The sequence below is a fragment of the Triticum urartu genome, chromosome 2A, assembly GCF_056163025.1.
Source record: "Triticum urartu cultivar PI428250 chromosome 2A, HENAU_Tu73, whole genome shotgun sequence".
In the NCBI taxonomy this organism is placed as follows: Eukaryota; Viridiplantae; Streptophyta; class Magnoliopsida; order Poales; family Poaceae; genus Triticum; species Triticum urartu.
The window spans coordinates 285,777,184-285,794,346 of NC_141874.1; the positions used below are offsets into that span (position 1 = coordinate 285,777,184).

At 42.5% G+C, this 17,163-nt stretch overlaps 1 protein-coding gene across 1 annotated transcript; it reads right to left on the reverse strand.

Moving 5' to 3' along the window:
• Window positions 1-8,064: 8,064 nt before the first annotated feature.
• LOC147984848 (uncharacterized) lies at window positions 8,065-10,511 on the reverse strand. The gene is made up of 5 exons (XM_087539810.1): window positions 10,338-10,511; window positions 9,424-9,604; window positions 9,279-9,310; window positions 8,359-8,424; window positions 8,065-8,100 (listed from the first exon to the last, which is right to left on the reverse strand). The coding sequence occupies exons 1-5, from the start codon at window positions 10,509-10,511 to the stop codon at window positions 8,065-8,067; spliced, it is 489 nt and encodes a 162-aa protein (XP_087395936.1).
• Between the last annotated feature and the right edge of the window lie 6,652 nt (window positions 10,512-17,163).

Genomic DNA, 17,163 nt, shown 5'->3' on the forward strand with positions numbered 1-17,163 from the left:
CACTGTGATGAATTGGGAAGTCCCAACAACAGTTGGAGAGATCCGGAGTTTTCTTGGACTCGCAGGATACTACCAGAGATTCATTGAAAATTTCTCGAAGATTGCAAATCCTATGGCAGAGTTGTTGAAGAAGGATACCAAGTTCATATGGACTGAGGAATGTGAGGCCAGTTTCCAGGAGTTGAAGATCGTTTGGTTACATCACCAGTGTTGATTCTGCCGGATCAGAACTAGGATTATGAGGTGTATTGCGACGCTTCACGTCGAGGACTTGGAGCAGTGCTTATGCAGGAAGGAAGAGTTGTTTCATATGCGTCACGACAGCTTAAGCCTCATGAGTTGAATTATGCCATGCATGATTTGGAGTTAGTAGCCGTAGTGCATGCATTAAAGACTTGGAGACATTTTCTCATTGGAAACCATTGTGAGGTGTACACGGATCACAAGAGTTTGAAGTATATTTTCACGCAGAAGGAGTTGAATCTCAGGCAAAGGAGATGGTTGGAGCTCATCAAGGATTATGATATGAGATTGCATTACCATCCTGGAAAGGCTAACGTAGTAGCTGACGCGCTGAGCTGTAAAAGCCAAGTCAACACACTAATGACGGGAGAATTACCGAAGGAGTTAGCCGAGGACCTTCGTGAGCTATGTTTGGAGATAGTCCCGAGAGGCTATGTAGCAGCATTGGAGATTCAGTCTACTTTGATGGATAAGATCAGAGAAGCTCAGAAGACTGACAAGGAGGTTGCCTCTATAAAGGAGAAGATGAGCAAAGGAAAAGTTAAAGGATTTCGTGAGGATGAGCACGATACCCTATGGTTTGAAGACCGTGTTTATGTGCCCAATGACCCGGAGATCAGGAAGTTAATTCTCCAGGAAGCCCATGATTCACCATATTCGATTCACCCAGGAAATACCAAGATGTATTTGGATTTGAAGGATACCTTCTGGTGGACCGGAATGAAGAAGGTTATTCCGGAGTATGTAGCAGTTTGTGATGTATGTCAGAGAGTAAAGGCAGAGCATCAGAAGCCAGCAGGATTGTTACAGCCATTGCCAATACCCGAATGGAAATGGGATAAGTTAGGCATGGATTTTATTACGGGATTACCCAGAACTCGTTCAGGCTATGACTCGATTTGGGTTGTAGTCGATCGTTTGACAAAGGTAGCTCATTTCATCCCAGTGAAGACTACCTACACTAGTGCTAAGTTGGCAAAGATATACATGACCAGGATCGTATGTCTGCATGGAGTTCCGAGGAGCATTGTATCAGATAGAGGAACCCAGTTTACCTCAAAGTTCTGGAATAAGTTGCACGAAACTTTGGGTACCAGGCTAGAGTTCAGTACAGCTTTTCATCCACAGACAGATGGCCAGACCGAGAGAGTCAATCAGATTTTGGAGGATATGCTGAGAGCTTGTGCGCTAGATTACGGATCTATTTGGGACGACAATTTACCATATGCGGAGTTATCTTACAACAATAGTTATCAATCTAGTTTGAAGATGGCACCTTTTGAAGCTTTGTACGGAAGAAGGTGTAGGACCCCATTGTCGTGGGATGAAGTTGGACACCCCAGTTGTTTGGGCCAGATTTGATTAAGGAGTCTGAACAGAAGGTGAAATTGATTCACAATAGGCTCAAGGTAGCCCAATCCAAGCAGAAGAGCTCCGTAGATTCGAAACGCAAGGAGACAGTTTACAAAGTCGGAGAACGAGTTTATCTTCGGGTATCTCCACTTCGAGGAGTTAAGCGCTTTGGAGTTAAGGGAAAGTTAGCGCCACGTTTTGTAGGACCGTACAAGGTTTTTGAGCGTATGGGAGAAATAGCCTACAAGTTGGAATTGCCCGAAGGATTGTCAGGAGTTCACGATGTATTCCACGTTTCCCAGTTAAAGAAGTGCCACGCAGAGATGGCTGATATACCACTGAGAGATACAGTGTCGCTCGAAGCGATTCAGTTGCACAGTGATTTGACTTATGAGGAGAAACCAGTCAAGATTCTTGAGTAGGCCAGCCGAGTCACCCGCAGCAAGGTTATCAAGTTTTGCAAAGTTCAGCGGAGCCACCACACCGAGGATGAAGCCACCTGGGAGCGAGAGGAAGATCTGCTGAAGGACCACCCTCACATATTTTCTAGCCAACCCGAATCTCGAGGGCGAGATTCATCTTAAGGGGGGTAGGTTTGTAACATCCAAAATTTTGAATTTGGAATGTTATACATTAGATCATCATTGCATATCATATTTTATTACATTTTGGTTGATCCTAGAAATTTCACGCAACTCAAGGACCCTCAGAGAGAGTTGGGGATTTCGTTATTTTCATATTTGAGTTTTCTCAAATTTAGAAAATAGGATCATTTGATTTTATTTATTTTATCTTCAATTATTTCTATCACAAAAATATGAGAGAGGGAATAAAATGACTTTCCAAAAATAAAGAAATATTGAGGACTTAATAATAAAATCAAATAAGATTTTATTTTGCTTTTATTTGAATTTAGGAAAAATGCGCGTTTTTCAAAATTGCATTTAGGCCCCAAATAAATGTTCATCCTAAGTGCCTTGATTTTAGAAGCCGGGGAAATTTTATTTCGGGATTTTTGGAGTCCGTTTAGTACTTCTTTCGTTTGTTTTTCTGCGCGTAATTATTAAAAAAACGAATCGACTTCGGGCCGGGATCGGCCGGGACTCCTCCGGCCGGGCCCTTTATATAGCGCCGCCCCGGGCCGCTTTTAGCCCCAAGCCGCCACGCCCCCAAACCCTAGCCCGCGCCGCGCCCAGGCCCAAGCCGCCGCCGCCGCGCCGCGCCGCGCCGACGCTGCCGTTGCCGCCGCCGGCGGACCCGCCCGCCGAGGTTGACCGCCGCCTCCAGTTTTTTTTGAAAACCGTTGGTTTTCGCCGGTTTTCGTTCGGTTTTTTTTAGTTTCCGTTTTTTTATTAGATCGGTTTTTTGGTTTAGGTTAATTAGCGAGTGTTCACTCGTTCGTTCGTTTTAACGAACGCGTTCATCGTTTAGATCCGGATAACGAACGTTCGTTCGTTAATTTGTTCGTCGTTTTTCTTTTTCTCGAATTAATCCGCGATTATTTCTGATCGCGATTCCTGATCCGATTTTTGATGTAGTATAACTTTTCGCTCGTTTATCGGGATCAGGCGATTCAAGCGCCTGGAGTTACGTCTCGAAACCCTCTTTCCGTTTAACCAACTCAAACAAGTTTTTGCCTCTGTAAAATTTGATCTAGATTCAGAGTAGTAAACGAAGTTTGTTTCTTTCGCCGTTTGTCTTTGGTTGCTTCGTTCAATTTGATTTTTTTTGCCAACCGGAGTTCTTAAGTTGAACTTTCTGGTTAGATCTCTTCTTTGAGTTTTACCTGTGCATTAGTTGAGTACTTATTGTATGCTTGTTTGTTTGCGATAGAGTACCCGGAGTGCGCCGCTTGCTACTTCGAATTGCTAGGTTTCGCGGATCATCAGCAAGGCAAGTAACACTTTGATCATACCTCCTACTACCTAGTTTTATTGCATTAGATCAATCCTCACACATTGCATGATTAGGATCTAATTAAATTGTGGGTTTGGGGAAGTAGATGAGGTAGTACCTATTACCTGTTTCTTTATCAAACCCTGGGAGTTACTTCTACATTTGCTTATTGCCATGCTATGCTAGTAGACGTGAATTGGGTGAGTGTATCCATGACAGATGTGAGATTGTTAAATTAATGGTTTATCTAAGGTGGCAACTTAAACACACATCTGGGTGGATTGAGGCACCAGGGTATTCCAGCGATTGCCTGTTTTTCTTTTGGACCGCCACCCAGGCTCAAAGGCATCATGAGATTATTCATACTAGAAACTTCCGTGTGCAGCCACAAGCTACTATGGGCTCTAGCATAGTTGATTAAGTCGTGCGAACTCTTAAAGTGGTAGACTAGCAGATGTAGGGGAAAGTAGGTGTAACGGTCTACCCGATCGTAAGGTGCAAGCACTTCTGAAAGACTATGTCTCGGTCATCCGTTTCTCAAACACCATGTAGTGCGAGAATCCCAACGGAGGAGATCGAGTCTTGTGGGGAAAAGTGTGCAAACCTCTGCAGAGTGTATATAAACTAATCATGGTTAGCCGTGTCCCCGGTTATGGACAACTTGAGTATCTAGTACTTGGGTTATCATGTGAATCTCATCATGTTACTCTAATTAATATTGTTGGGTTTTTAATGATGATGTTTAATTGGGATTGAGAGGGTGTCTACACTCTCAATGTTTAGCAACTACTCTTTCCATGTTAAATCAAATTTATTCCTTTGCAGTAGGGAAAATTTGGCTTTACGCAAAACTGTAACCATAGAGCTTTCCACGAGCCAAATATGCATGTAGTATAGCATTACTCTTTCATTGTTCTCTATGTGTTACTTTGCCAGCATATTCCATGTGCTGACCCATTTCGGGCTGGAACGTTCATGTTGCAGACTTTTCAGACGACGAGTAAGGTGCCTTAGGTCGTGGTTCTATACTCAGTGATGTCGTTGGAGTTGATGGACTCACTTATCTTCCAAGCCTTCCGTTGTTATCGTTATTAGATGGCCTTAAGCCATATTTATGGTAATAAGTTCTCTTTTGAGACACTCGTTGTAATAAGTGTGTGATTGCTACTATGTTATAAATCCTTCAAGTACTGTGTGGTGTCAGCATTACTGATCCAGGGATGACACTGGAGCACAGAGATTGGACCGTTTGAGGTCAGGTCGCTACAGTAGTGGTACTATCGGTCCTCGGCGATGGTAGTGGTACTAGTGATCTTGGCGATGGTAGTCGTTCATGTTCTTAGTCGCACAAGTTTCAGTAGATGTTCGGGGTCACAGCGAGGAACTTGACGTCCATGAAGTCTTCAAGGGTCGACGGTTGTGGTACTTGGCAAAATGCACGTCGATGGTAGTTGTTCTCTTATCGTCGTGGAAGTAGTCGTTCACTTGACGATCTTATCAGAACCTCATCAACGGTAGCGATCCACCTTGGCGTTTCGAAGGGGTACTTTGCATCGTGGTACTTGGCGATTTCGGAGATGGCGGAAGACGAACTTGGCGGTCCTCGTTGACCTGGTACTTGGCGTTATTCCCTGTTTGGTGACCCTTGGACTTGGCGTTAACCGAAACAGGGGTGCGATGCAGGGACTCAGGGTGTTCAACGTGTACGGGCGACGCCTTGCTGGACTTGGTGCGGTCGCGAGCGAGGGCTGGAGGCGGCCAGCTGCTGGATGCAGATTATGGTGGTTGGAGTGAGGTGTGCTTGCCGGATCCCGTCCAGATCGGGAGATGGGGCGGCCCTAGCAGTGATGACGAAGCAAAGGCGTAGGACGACAAGGTCCCGCGACAAGGCGTCTCACTGGACGTCGGCAGCGGTGGCTCCCGCGAGGCTGGGACGACGTGGAAGGGCACAGGGGCCCGCGCTCCCTTGCGACAAGGCGGACACGGATGAGAGGGAGGACGCGGCGGAGAGGACCGGGGCCTCGGCTACTCGTGAAGGACGGCGCGGCTCGCCAGTGACGAAGGAGAAGCAGGGGCGCCGGACCGCAGCAGCAGCTGCCGGAGGCTGGGAGCACAGCGGCGGCGGCCATGGCATCCAGCGAAGGAGGCTGAGGTGCACAGGGAGGCTTCAGAGGGGCAAGAGGGAGGAGGTTGAGGTCGAGAGCTTCTGCCGATTGAGAAGAGGATGGAGTGGGGATCTGGCATGAAGCATTGCGGTTCTCTCTCTGGCAGTGCACAGGAGAGATGAAAGAGATCGAGAGAGAGGTGGCGACGCTACTGGAGGGAGGAAAGAGATCGAGAGAAAGTTAGGGTTGGAAGGGGAGGTTGGGCCGGCCTGGACGCTGGTGGCCTCGATGGGCCGGTGCGGATGGTTGGGAGGCCCAGAGGGCCGGCGGGCGCAAGCTCTCTCTCTCTCTCTCATTCTTAAACTTTAACCGAAAGACCATTAAAGAGAAGAAAAAGAAAGAGGGGGTTCGGAAAAGAATTTACGCACGTGCATAATTTTCCCGGACTCACAAAAATGTGCTTGTTCCGAGAAAATAGGAATGGCCAAGATTGCAAGGTTTAAGATTCAAACTCATTTGAATTTAATTCAAATGGGTTTGGTTAGAAAGTGGGTGAGGAAAGTCCAGAATTGATGAGGTTTTAGAGGAGCCTCGATAAGAAGTGACAAGAATTGGTGGGAAAGTTTGAGGAAGAACTTGAGATAGAATGGGCATGAGAATTAAATTGCAAGTGTGTTAAGGTGAACTCCAAAATAGTGGAATATTTATTATAGCTCCCTAATAATAGTAGGAGACTTTGGTATGTTTTAAAGAGAATTTCACCATGTGAATTCCCTCGATTTCAATGGATAATAAATCCATGCAATTTATTTAGTTGAGTTGGAAAGATTAAAGAAATGATGGCATGATGACATGATGCAATGATGAATGCAACAAGCAAAAACAAATCACACAACGAATCTCGTAAACCATGGAAGGCATCTGGAGCGCCGGTCTGGGGCGTCACAACACTCCACCACTACAAGAGGATCTCGTCCCGAGATCTAGGATGGCACCGGAGAGAAATAGGCACTACAAGAAATATGTCAACTTGTGACCACCACTATTGGTCACTGAAAGGTCGTGGTTTTTCATTTGCGACCTTTTTGTGACCAAAAACAGAAGGTCAAAAGCTGGCGGTCATAAACTAACTATAGCGACCTTTCTTCTGGAATGGTCGAAGACGTTTATGACCAAAATATGTCTACTGTGGCGTTTTGGTCACTAGCAACCTCCCCAGGCCATGTAGGCAACCAGCGTGGCAAGCTGATGTGGCACAAGATTCAGCCCGGTCCAATTCGGTTTTCTACATGGGCCTAGCCCAACAATTCGGCCTTTTATTATTATTATCATTCCTATGAATTCTATTGGGCTACATGGGCCAAGCCCAATATTTCAGCCTTTTTATCTCTTGGCTTTGGCCTTTTACAGTCTATTGATTATATATTTTTGGAAAATATATTTTGGAGCTGGTCCCACTAGTCATGTTAATCTCATATATTGATCCCACACATAAGAAAGTTATGAACTAGTCATATTATTTCATAAGTGGGTTGCACTGGTCAGGTTCCCATCTCACACACAAACAAATCACATTCATAATCAAATATTCCAAACAAGAGAACATGTGAAACTCGTCAAATGACACTATATTAGTGTACTACAATTTCTGTAGACTATTACAACCTAGGTATACCAGCTATTACAATATTACAGTCAACTAGAACAGACAACTCTTTGCTGAGTAGCACTTCACGGCTTCGCGCTTTTCTTCATGTCTTTGCACTTCCAACTTTCTTGGGCCTGGAGCTCCTGTAAAAGAGGAACCAAGTAAAGAAGTTACGCGCAGCTATATTTGCTACATATCAGCTATCAACTCGATATTTATGTACACCATACAGAAATTGTTTCTAGTTAGAACAAGTTCACTTAATACTCAACTCCTTTATTTGTGTCCATTTAGTGCAAGTCCATTATCCATGCATATAAAGTTTTGCTCCCAGCCAACACCTACCCAACTAAGTACAAGTCAGGAGGCCACTACTATTAAACCAACTCAAGTGAGAGAGCCAGCAAACTAGGTGGGATATTTCCTTATCACTAAAATTAAAAATTTGAGCACACCAAAAATTGATTGTTTGTCATAAGATGATCCTGAGAGTGCAGAACCATCTTACCATCTCTAAAGCTCATTAGCCAGCAGCAAAAATTGTGTAACATATGTATAACCATTGCAAACAACCTTAGCAGAATAAGCAGAACAAAATTTCATGTAAAATCTTGGTATAACCAGTAGATTATCCCCTAATAGAAGCTAATTAGGCTCCAATACACAAGGCATAGCAAGCACAGACTAAATAAGCCACGGCCATGAAACAGAGCATGGTATTACAGCAGCTCGGAGATGGAGCTAGAGGTAGGAGAAGGACTCACTTGAGAGGAGGTTGTAGTCAAAGCCACACATAGGCGCCACCACCACCGTCACCCTCTAGAGGAGACGCTGCCGCTTCATCAACGGACTCATCTGGTACAAGGAGATCATCAAAATGCATCACACTCATGATCATCAAAATGCAGCAGCAGGAGCAAATACAAGTTTAGCCCACCATGAACAGGGGCACTAGGCAATCCAGTAGCAATGTCATATATACGTAATAATAAAAGGACCTTAGATAATTAGTTTTTGTTCTTACTGACACAAAAGTTGACAGAATTTACTCAATATATTCTAATAAAAAGGTTTGGGAGCAGAGGGAGAGGGAGGTGGAGATGGACGTGCTACCTGCTGCTGCGGTGGTGCCTCTTGGTGGTCGTGCTTGAGCTCCTCCTCCTGATGCTGCTCACTAACCTGCAGGACAAACAAGACCATGGGTAAAGGAACAAGACCATGGGTAACAGTACATCTTCACTTGGATATATCTAAGAACTCCAGTTGGTTCTCACAAGCAACTGTTCTCAGGTTTGCCTTAGCATGAAAGGTTAACTTATACTTAACTGTGAGCAAACAGTACATAACAAAATCATGGATTTGATTTCAAGTAACCGAGACTGATTAATGTGTTACTGCCTGATACTGTCGATCAGAAAAGCATAAGCAGCACACAATATCCTGCGTATCAGTGGAAACAAGGTGACAAACTAATGTTCGAGGGAGGTACTTTATATAATAAAAACTAATAAAAACAAACTAGGCACCTGCATAATCACACGGCGGTAGTTTTAGATAATAAAAACTACTGTTCCACGCAGTCTTAGCGCTCCATCAAAATATCAACTAAAATTACTTTCAAGCAAACAGGTTGTACATTGATCAGGTTGTAAAGGACAAAAATTCAGGGGTGTACCTAGTGCAAGAAGGCATTTACTAGGTTTTGAAGCTAATAACAATTAGCATGCACGTATCACTTGTTGGAGTTGGTGCGTGGTCAAATTCAACTAGTGTAATGTATCGCCTATATATAATAGACCCATCTCTCCAATGCAATTTCACGGACCAAGAAACATAGGTGTTTATCTCTTCCTCTGCTAAACTATCTCCATATGGATACCAGCTAATGATACGCATATTGTATTAAGGCAACGCTTTGGACGGCACATATTCTGCAAGCTGCTGCTAATTTGCAAATACAAACGAACGCCTAACAGTGCTTGCATAGAATTAGCAGAGCATGGTAGATTTATAGCCATCAGGGGAGGGGACACCTGAACCCACGTCGGCTGCTGCAGGGCTTGTGCTGCACACAAACACACACGTACATGTATTAGAAGCAATTCAGTCAACACTCTTGGTAGGCAAGAGGCAAGTTGGCACTCACAGGGTTGAGATAATAGCAGGAGACGTGCGTACCTGAAGGGTCGAGCGATTGGTCCGAGCCCGAAGAGCAAAGGAGGCATGGCGGTGGTGTGCTGGCGCACCTTGGAAGCCCGGGAACGTGGTGGTACCGATGGTCAAGGAAGAAGAGGAGCAGAGCAGGCCCTTGATGGCCAGCTAGATACGTCCCTCCTTCTGCTTCTTGAGGATGGGTGACCTGCAGTAACAGATATGTTATACAACCCGGGATCAAATGTAGCACATACTATCATTGTAACAGTCTTCTCTTGTGTCTTTGCTAAGACAGATACAGACTAACTGCATGTCCAGGAGGACATTGAATACATACACTTTGAATAAATAGCATAACAAAGTGATGTAGTAACCACATTGAGCATCTAAAAAAGAAGTGGCATGAACAAGAATCAATTGTTTACCTCACCACCAGGTGTCTGTCATAGCATACACATTCAGCTTATTCGGTGACAACAGACTAAAAGATGCCTGATATACAATCCTAATTGTAGAAAATTCCTACTAGCACCAAAATACTCAGGCTGAAATCATTGAGTTGAACGTACACCATATTGCATCTAATCACAGGACACTAGTCTGTAACAGACTAGCTGGTATTGACATACAAGAGTACGGCTAGGCGCGAAGAAGGGTAAAACTATCACTTTATTTGCTCCCCAAATGCAAGAAGCTAAGGCACTAAAAAGAGGGCAGAAGCTACAATCTTCCTGGTCTAAGCATCATCTGATCAAAGAACGAAGTACAGGCAGAGGCCAATCTGTACTACTCGCTTCCGGGCACCATTTCCATCAGCTCTTAATACCACCGCATCTACTGGCCGGCCATGGACGAACAAAGTCGCAGCAATACATGGAGCTTAAGAGCTAGGGGTTGTTGACACACGCACGGACAGCCGAGTGGGTCGAGGAGGGTACCTTGGCATGATTCCAGGTGTTGCTGACGGTGAGGGGCCCGTGGTCGGCGAGGATCTGGAGGAGGCGGCCGGAGATTGCCAAATTGGATGGAGAAGGAGCTCCATCTCCTTGGTGGTGACCCGTCCCATGGAGGTTCGCCCCTCCTGCCATCGTCGTCGTCCCATCCACAACCATGTGGACCTGCCGAAAGGGAACACAAGACGAGGTGAGGTGAGGAGGAGATAGTGCGCGAATAAGGAGGGGAGGTGCTTACCGGTGCCAGATCCGGCCACCTCTGGCCTCGCCGTCGCCGGATTTGGCAGATCCCAACGAAGTTAGGGGTGGCGGCCGAAACCCTAGCCACGGGTGAGGGTTGCGGGCGAGTACTAGAGGGCGCGGGTCGGGGCGTGGGCTCGATGGTGAGGGTCGTCGACGGCGGGGGTGGGCGGCGGAGGGGGTGGGCGAGAGTGGGCGGCGGTGGGGGTGGGCGACGGTGGGCGGCGGTGGATTCAGATCAGATCGGAGTGAGGGAGAGGAGAGAGGGGCGTCAGTGCGAGGGAGAGAAGGGTGCGAGAGGAGGAGTGCGGGATGTGGGTGAGAAGGGTGACGTGCGGGCCGTTGGATCCAGGAGCATCCGACGGTGATTATCCACGATCCGCGTGAGAGGCCTTTGGACAAATCAAAACGCATTATACAGGTATGATATTTTGACCATTTAAATTGGTCGTAATCGACTAAAAGTAAGGTGCTAAATCATGTTAGCTATTTTATTATGACCTGGAAAATTGAAAAAAAAAACTTCGCATTGTGTCAGCAAATTTGAATTTAGTTTTCAGGAATAATCACAAATTGAAATAAGACAAATATTTTTATAAAGAGTTATGAGAAATGACTTCTTTTAATTCATTTTTTCATTTATCGTGTGTCCAAAATGAGTTCTTTTGTGAAGGACCTATCATATATTTATTACAAATTTTTACCAAATTAATTTTCTAAAATACTAGAACAAATTTAATGCACAATTGACCAAATGGTTGGGTGTAAAAAGGTTTGATCTACCTCTCGTGAAAAAGACAAATTTTCGTCGATTCAGCTGGAAGCGGGTCAAATTTGAACTGTAGCTACCTCGTAGTTTGCTCTTTATTTTTTACAAAAATTATTTCTAGGTACATAAGTATCTATTTAATCAGAGAAACGCCAAAAAAATTCCAAGATTCAACCACTAGCTAGGAACGGTCATTCCCTCCGTTTTGACCACATTTTGAAACGGGCATAAAAAATTCAAAAAAAATCAAAAATTTGGGAAACCTTCGCATTGTGTCATTATATGTGGCCAAGTTCCTAGGAAAAATAACAAACTTTTAATATGGCAATTATTTTAAAAAAAGTGTTCTTAGAAATGAGCTATCATCTCTGAAGATTCATGGCTTTCAAGCCAAATGATCAATCTTATGGCCACATTTGTGGCATAGTTTGTTCAAATGATCTCATATTGTGCACAAGGGTGCATATTGGAATGGCAAACAATGTTGCCTAAGGAAGTTTTCATTTTCTTTGGACGAAAAAACCATTTTTCATTTTCTGAGTGCCCAAAAGGAGGTTTTTTTGTGAAGGACCTCCCAAATAATTGTTGCAAAATTGGACCAAATCTATTTTCTAAAATACTAGGACATATTTGATGCACAATTGACAAAATGGTTTGGTGCAAAAAGTTTTGATCCACCTCTCGTGAAAAAGACAAATTTCCGCCGATTTAGTTGGAAGCGGGTCAAATTTGAACTGTAGCTACCTCGTAGTTTGCTCTTTATTTTTCTCAAAAATCATTTTTAGGTACAAAAGTATCTATTTAATCAGAGAAACACCAAAAGTTTTCCAAGATTCAACCACTAGCTAGGAACGGTCAAGCCTGCCGTTTTGACCGCATTTTGAAACGGGCATAAAAAATTCAAAAGAAAATCAAAAAATTGAAAAACCGTCGCATTGTGTCATCATATGTGACCAAGTTTCCAGGAAAAACAATAAACTTGTAATACGGAAATTATTTTAAAAAAGTGTTCTCAGAAACGAGCTATCATGCGTGAAGATTCATGGCGTTCAAGCCAAATGATCAAACTTATGGCCACATTCATGGCATAGTTTGTTGAAATGATCTCATATTGTGCACAAGGGTGCATGTTGGAATTCCAAACAATGTTGCCTAAGGGAGTTTTCATTTTCTTTGCACGGAAAATTCATTTTCCATTTTTCGAGTGCCCGAAATGAGTTTTTTGTGTGAAGGACCTCCCACATATTTGTTGTGAAATTGGACCAAATCAATTTTCTAAAATACTAGGCCATGTTTAATGCACAATTGACCAAATGGTTGGGTGTGAAAAGTTTTGATCCACCTCTGGTGAAAAAGATAAATTCTCGTCGATTCAGTTGGAAGCGGGTCAAATTTGAACTGTAGCTACCTCGTAGTTTGCTCTTCATTTTTTACAAAAATCATTTCTAGGTACATAAGTATCTATTTAATCAGAGAAACACCAAAAAAATTCCAAGATTCAACCGCTAGCTAGGAACGGTCAAGCCCGCCGTTTTGACCACATTTTGGAACGGGCATAAAAAATTCAAAAAAATCAAAAAATTGGAAAACATTCGCATTGTGTCATTATATATGACCAAGTTTCCGGGAAAAATAATAAACTTGTAATAAGATAATTATTTTTAAAAAGTGTTCTCAGAAATGAGCTATCATGTGTGAAGATTCATGGCTTTCAAGCTAAATGATCAATCTTATGGCCACATTCATGGCATAGTTTGTTCAAATGATCTCATATTGTGCACAAGGGTGCATATTGGAATGGCAAACAATGTTGCCTAAGGAAGTTTTCATTTTCGTTGGACGAAAAAACCATTTTCCATTTTTCGAGTGCCCAAAAGGAGGTTTTTTTGTGAAGGAACTACCAAATAATTGTTGCAAAATTGGACCAAATCATTTTTATAAAATACTAGGCCATATTTAATGCACAATTTACAAAATGGTTGGGTGTCAAAAGTTTTAATCCACCTCTCGTGAAAAAGACAAATTTCCGCCGATTCAGTTGGAAGCGGGTCAAATTTGAACTGCAGCTGCCTCATAGTTTGCTATTTATTTTTTCCAAAAATCATTTCTAGTTACATAAGGACCTATTTAATCATAAATACATGGTTTGTTGGCGATACGTCGAGGTTTGGGCGGTGGCCGAGGGCCCCAACTCTAGAGCGCGTAAACTCGCATGCCCGTCGCGTGGTCACCGCGTGACCGTAATGTTGCCATGTGTTCTGGGCGGCCTAGGAATGTCTAGTGGGTTCGGCACTCCCCAGGTTGGTGCTAGGAAGAAAATCACAACATAAGATTCTCATGAGGGGACCGATCAATGCTCAAACATGAATTAGCAGCCAAGTGTTTGATTAGCGGTACGGGAAATGCACATGGCCAATTTGCGTGAGTTTTGGCTGAGGATGATCATCTACTAAGGAGAATGTCTTCACAAATTTTTATCTCAAAAGGAGGATCCTAGGTGGTACTTGCTTTGCAAAGTACCAAGCTGGACAAAAATATGAATGTTGAAGCTAGGCTCAAAATAATGAATGGATTGAGCTGAAATTTTGTGGAGGATGGTTATTTGGGCATAGGAAAGCATTGTAGAAAATTGATACCATTTGGACATGCCAAAGTAGTACTTCCTTCACAATGCTCTTCTATGGACATAAACTTGGGAAAACTAGTGAGAGAGATTGGATGAATTAAATGAGCTAAAAATTGGTGTAGGTAAGTTACTTAGGTATGGTCATGCGCTGGTAAATTTTCAGATCATTTGGGTAAGCCTAGCTAGTACTTACTTCACAAAGCTTCTCTCGAGGTAGAAACTTTGGAAATTTCCTGAGAAATATTTACTAGGAAACTTGAGCTGAATATTATCATGTGGCAATGATTTGGGTATGGAAGAGTGCCCGAAAAGTTTGAGGGTAATAGGAGGGGTCTATATAACACTTGCTTTGCAATGTGCCAATTTGGCCATAAAATATAAATTGAACCTGGGCTCACATAGATGATCTGACTGAGCTGCAATTTGGAGGAGGGTGATAATTTGGGCATATGAAGGAACTGTATAAATTTCATATCATTTCGAGATATAAAAAAGGTACTTCCTTCACAATGCTTCTAGGTGGACAAAAACTTTGGAAATTTGCCGAGGAAGATTTGCTAGGCAAATGGTGCTGAATTTTGTCATGTGGTAATGATTTGGATAGAAAAGAGTGCCCAAAAATTCCTAGGGCAATCAATAATATATAAATAGCACTGCCTTCATAAAGTGTTGTTGCGAACAGAATAGGAAAATGAATATTGTTGAATTAGTTTTGAACTAGTCAAGGAAGGACTTTTACATATTTGATGAAGATATGACCCAAAGAATTTATGAGATTTTTTTGGGAATTTTGGGAATGACAGAAATATAGGTTGCTTCACAACCTAGGGCAAAAACTGCCACATGGACATGACACATAGGCAAAACTGATGAGGTGGCGCCTAGTCATAGAAACCCACCACAATTTACAAGGTTATGACCATCTATATTGGTCATTATAAGCTAGAAATAAGGCAGCGGACTAGTGTTGTCTGCTTTATGACCATTTCGTGTAAGGAAATTACGACCTTTCTGACCAAAATGGTCGCAATGGTTTAGGGTTTGGAGCCCCCCGAACAGCTTTTGACCAATTGGTCTAAAATGGTCATAAATTTATGACCAATTCTTCCAGGGTCACTGACAGAAGGTCATAAGTTGACATATTTCTTGTAGTGAGAAGAGGAAGAGAAGAGGTAAAACTAAGTTTCTTCTTGGACAAACGAGTGAAAGCACGAGCCTTGAAAGATTGTACAAATTGAAAGAAAGAATACAACGAAGATGAAAAAAGTTGAAAACACTCCGTTAGAACAGAGGAACAAGGAACATTACTAGAACCTTGTAGGTTGAAAGACATAAGAAAATGGTTGCAATGGACAAGAAGTACATGCAAGCACTCCGGTTGAAACAATATGTACAAGGAATGATAAAGATCAATTACGACAACACTCCGATTAGAAATGGAAGGCAATAAGATGAACTTGGAAAAATTAAAGCACTTGGATGAGACTCCGGTTAGAAGAGGAATGATAGCCACAACACTCCGGTTAAAACAAGATAGAGAAGGAAAAATAATGATATAATTTGGACAGCACTCCAACTGTAAATGGAAGGAATTGAACACGAACTTGACAAGATGAGAGGATACTTGGTGAAATCAATAACACACTGCCTCCGGAACTATTGAAAGAATGGCACAATGGGTAAGAAAGATTTCAGACAGCACTCCAGTTGAGAAGGCGGGCAAAATTTGACAGAATGGGAAGAACTTGAAAAGAGGGCACGACACTCCGGTTGAATGGATAAGCAAAGGAAAGAACATGATCTTTGACAAAAATGGGATGATGGATCGAAGTGAGGAACATCACAATGCCTCCGGAACAAAAGAGTGGAATGAAAACAACGGAGAAGAAAAAAAACATCCTCTCTCACAAATAAATTGGAAAAGCTTCCTTACGAACAAGGGTTGAATGGAGTTGTTGGAAAATCAACAACAAAAGAATAAGCTTGTAGTGGGCTTATGGAAAACGTCTCAAAATTACAAGGTGAAATTATACCACTAACAGAAACAATAGATTCGATTAATATAAAAAAAGGAGACGAGAAACTTATTTCACTGGGAGAATAATTGAAGAACTTGGGTCATTTATAAGCACCATAATTAGCAACAATCCTTAGGGAAAGCTTGAGGTGAAATATAACCCAAGATAATTCCAATGAAGAGATTGATGGGTTGCAAAGGATCTCACAAACGAATTGAAAATGATGGGTTTAAAATATGTCATTCCGGACAACTTGTGAATCATGAAACACGAAGGGAAATTGTCAAGAGTGGCATAACACCACCTCAAAAGATAAGAGAGAAAGAATTGCACTTAGGAATGCAAGATGAAGAATGCTTGAACTCCTCGAAACAAAACATGTGTTGAACACCATGTTTCTTTTAGAGTATAGCTTGGCGGATCTTAGCTTCAAGAGAAATCTTGAAGAACAATTGAAGAATGAAAAGAATCCTTGACGAACAACCATGTAGAGCCTCCATGAAGAACTCCGGTAATAAAGGATGATAGAAAGAAAGAGAAGTTGCGAACGCAAGGTGAATCCTTGCAAAGATTTAGATGGATCTTCGTGATGATATAATTGAGAGAGCTTGGAACTCCGGGAAAAGAAAAGATGAAGGATCTCGAACCGAGAGATGTGACATGATGAACAACCCTGGAAAGAAGAAACTAGATCACTTGGATGAAACAATAATAAGAATAACATTATGCGTATCCTTCACCAATTTAAATTGATGGCCAGCAATGGATTTGGCATACTACTTATTCTCGTTGAAAGGATTAAGAGAGATATAGCGCAAAACTTGAGAAAGTCTTCAACGAACCAGCGGTAGGATTTAACCAACGAATAAATTGATATGATAAAGAAGGAAGAGAAATCTTGAATGAACCACCATAAGAATTGAAAATGAATGAAGAAAATAAAATAAAGAAACACCGGCAAGAATTAGAAACGAATGGAAATACTCGAGGGAATTTGATACAGGAGAATGAAGAGATCACCAACTGATTAGAGGATACTTGAACGATTCCTCGGAAGAATTTGAGAACGAGAGCTGAAATCTGGAATGAATAATTCTAAGATGATGGGCTCCGGAGAATCAAACTGAAAATACTCCTGAATTTCTCCGGATGGGTGAA

Coding starts and splice junctions, on each gene's coding strand:
- LOC147984848 (XM_087539810.1), bottom strand. CDS start 10,511: ATGGTTGTGGATGGGACGACGACGATGGCAGGAGGGGCGAACCTCCAT. Junction 8,425..9,278: donor AGCAGCCGACGTGGGTTCAG/GTGTCCCCTCCC, acceptor TTTGTCCTGCAG/GTTAGTGAGCAGCATCAGGA. Junction 8,101..8,358: donor AGGCACCACCGCAGCAGCAG/GTAGCACGTCCA, acceptor TCCTTGTACCAG/ATGAGTCCGTTGATGAAGCG.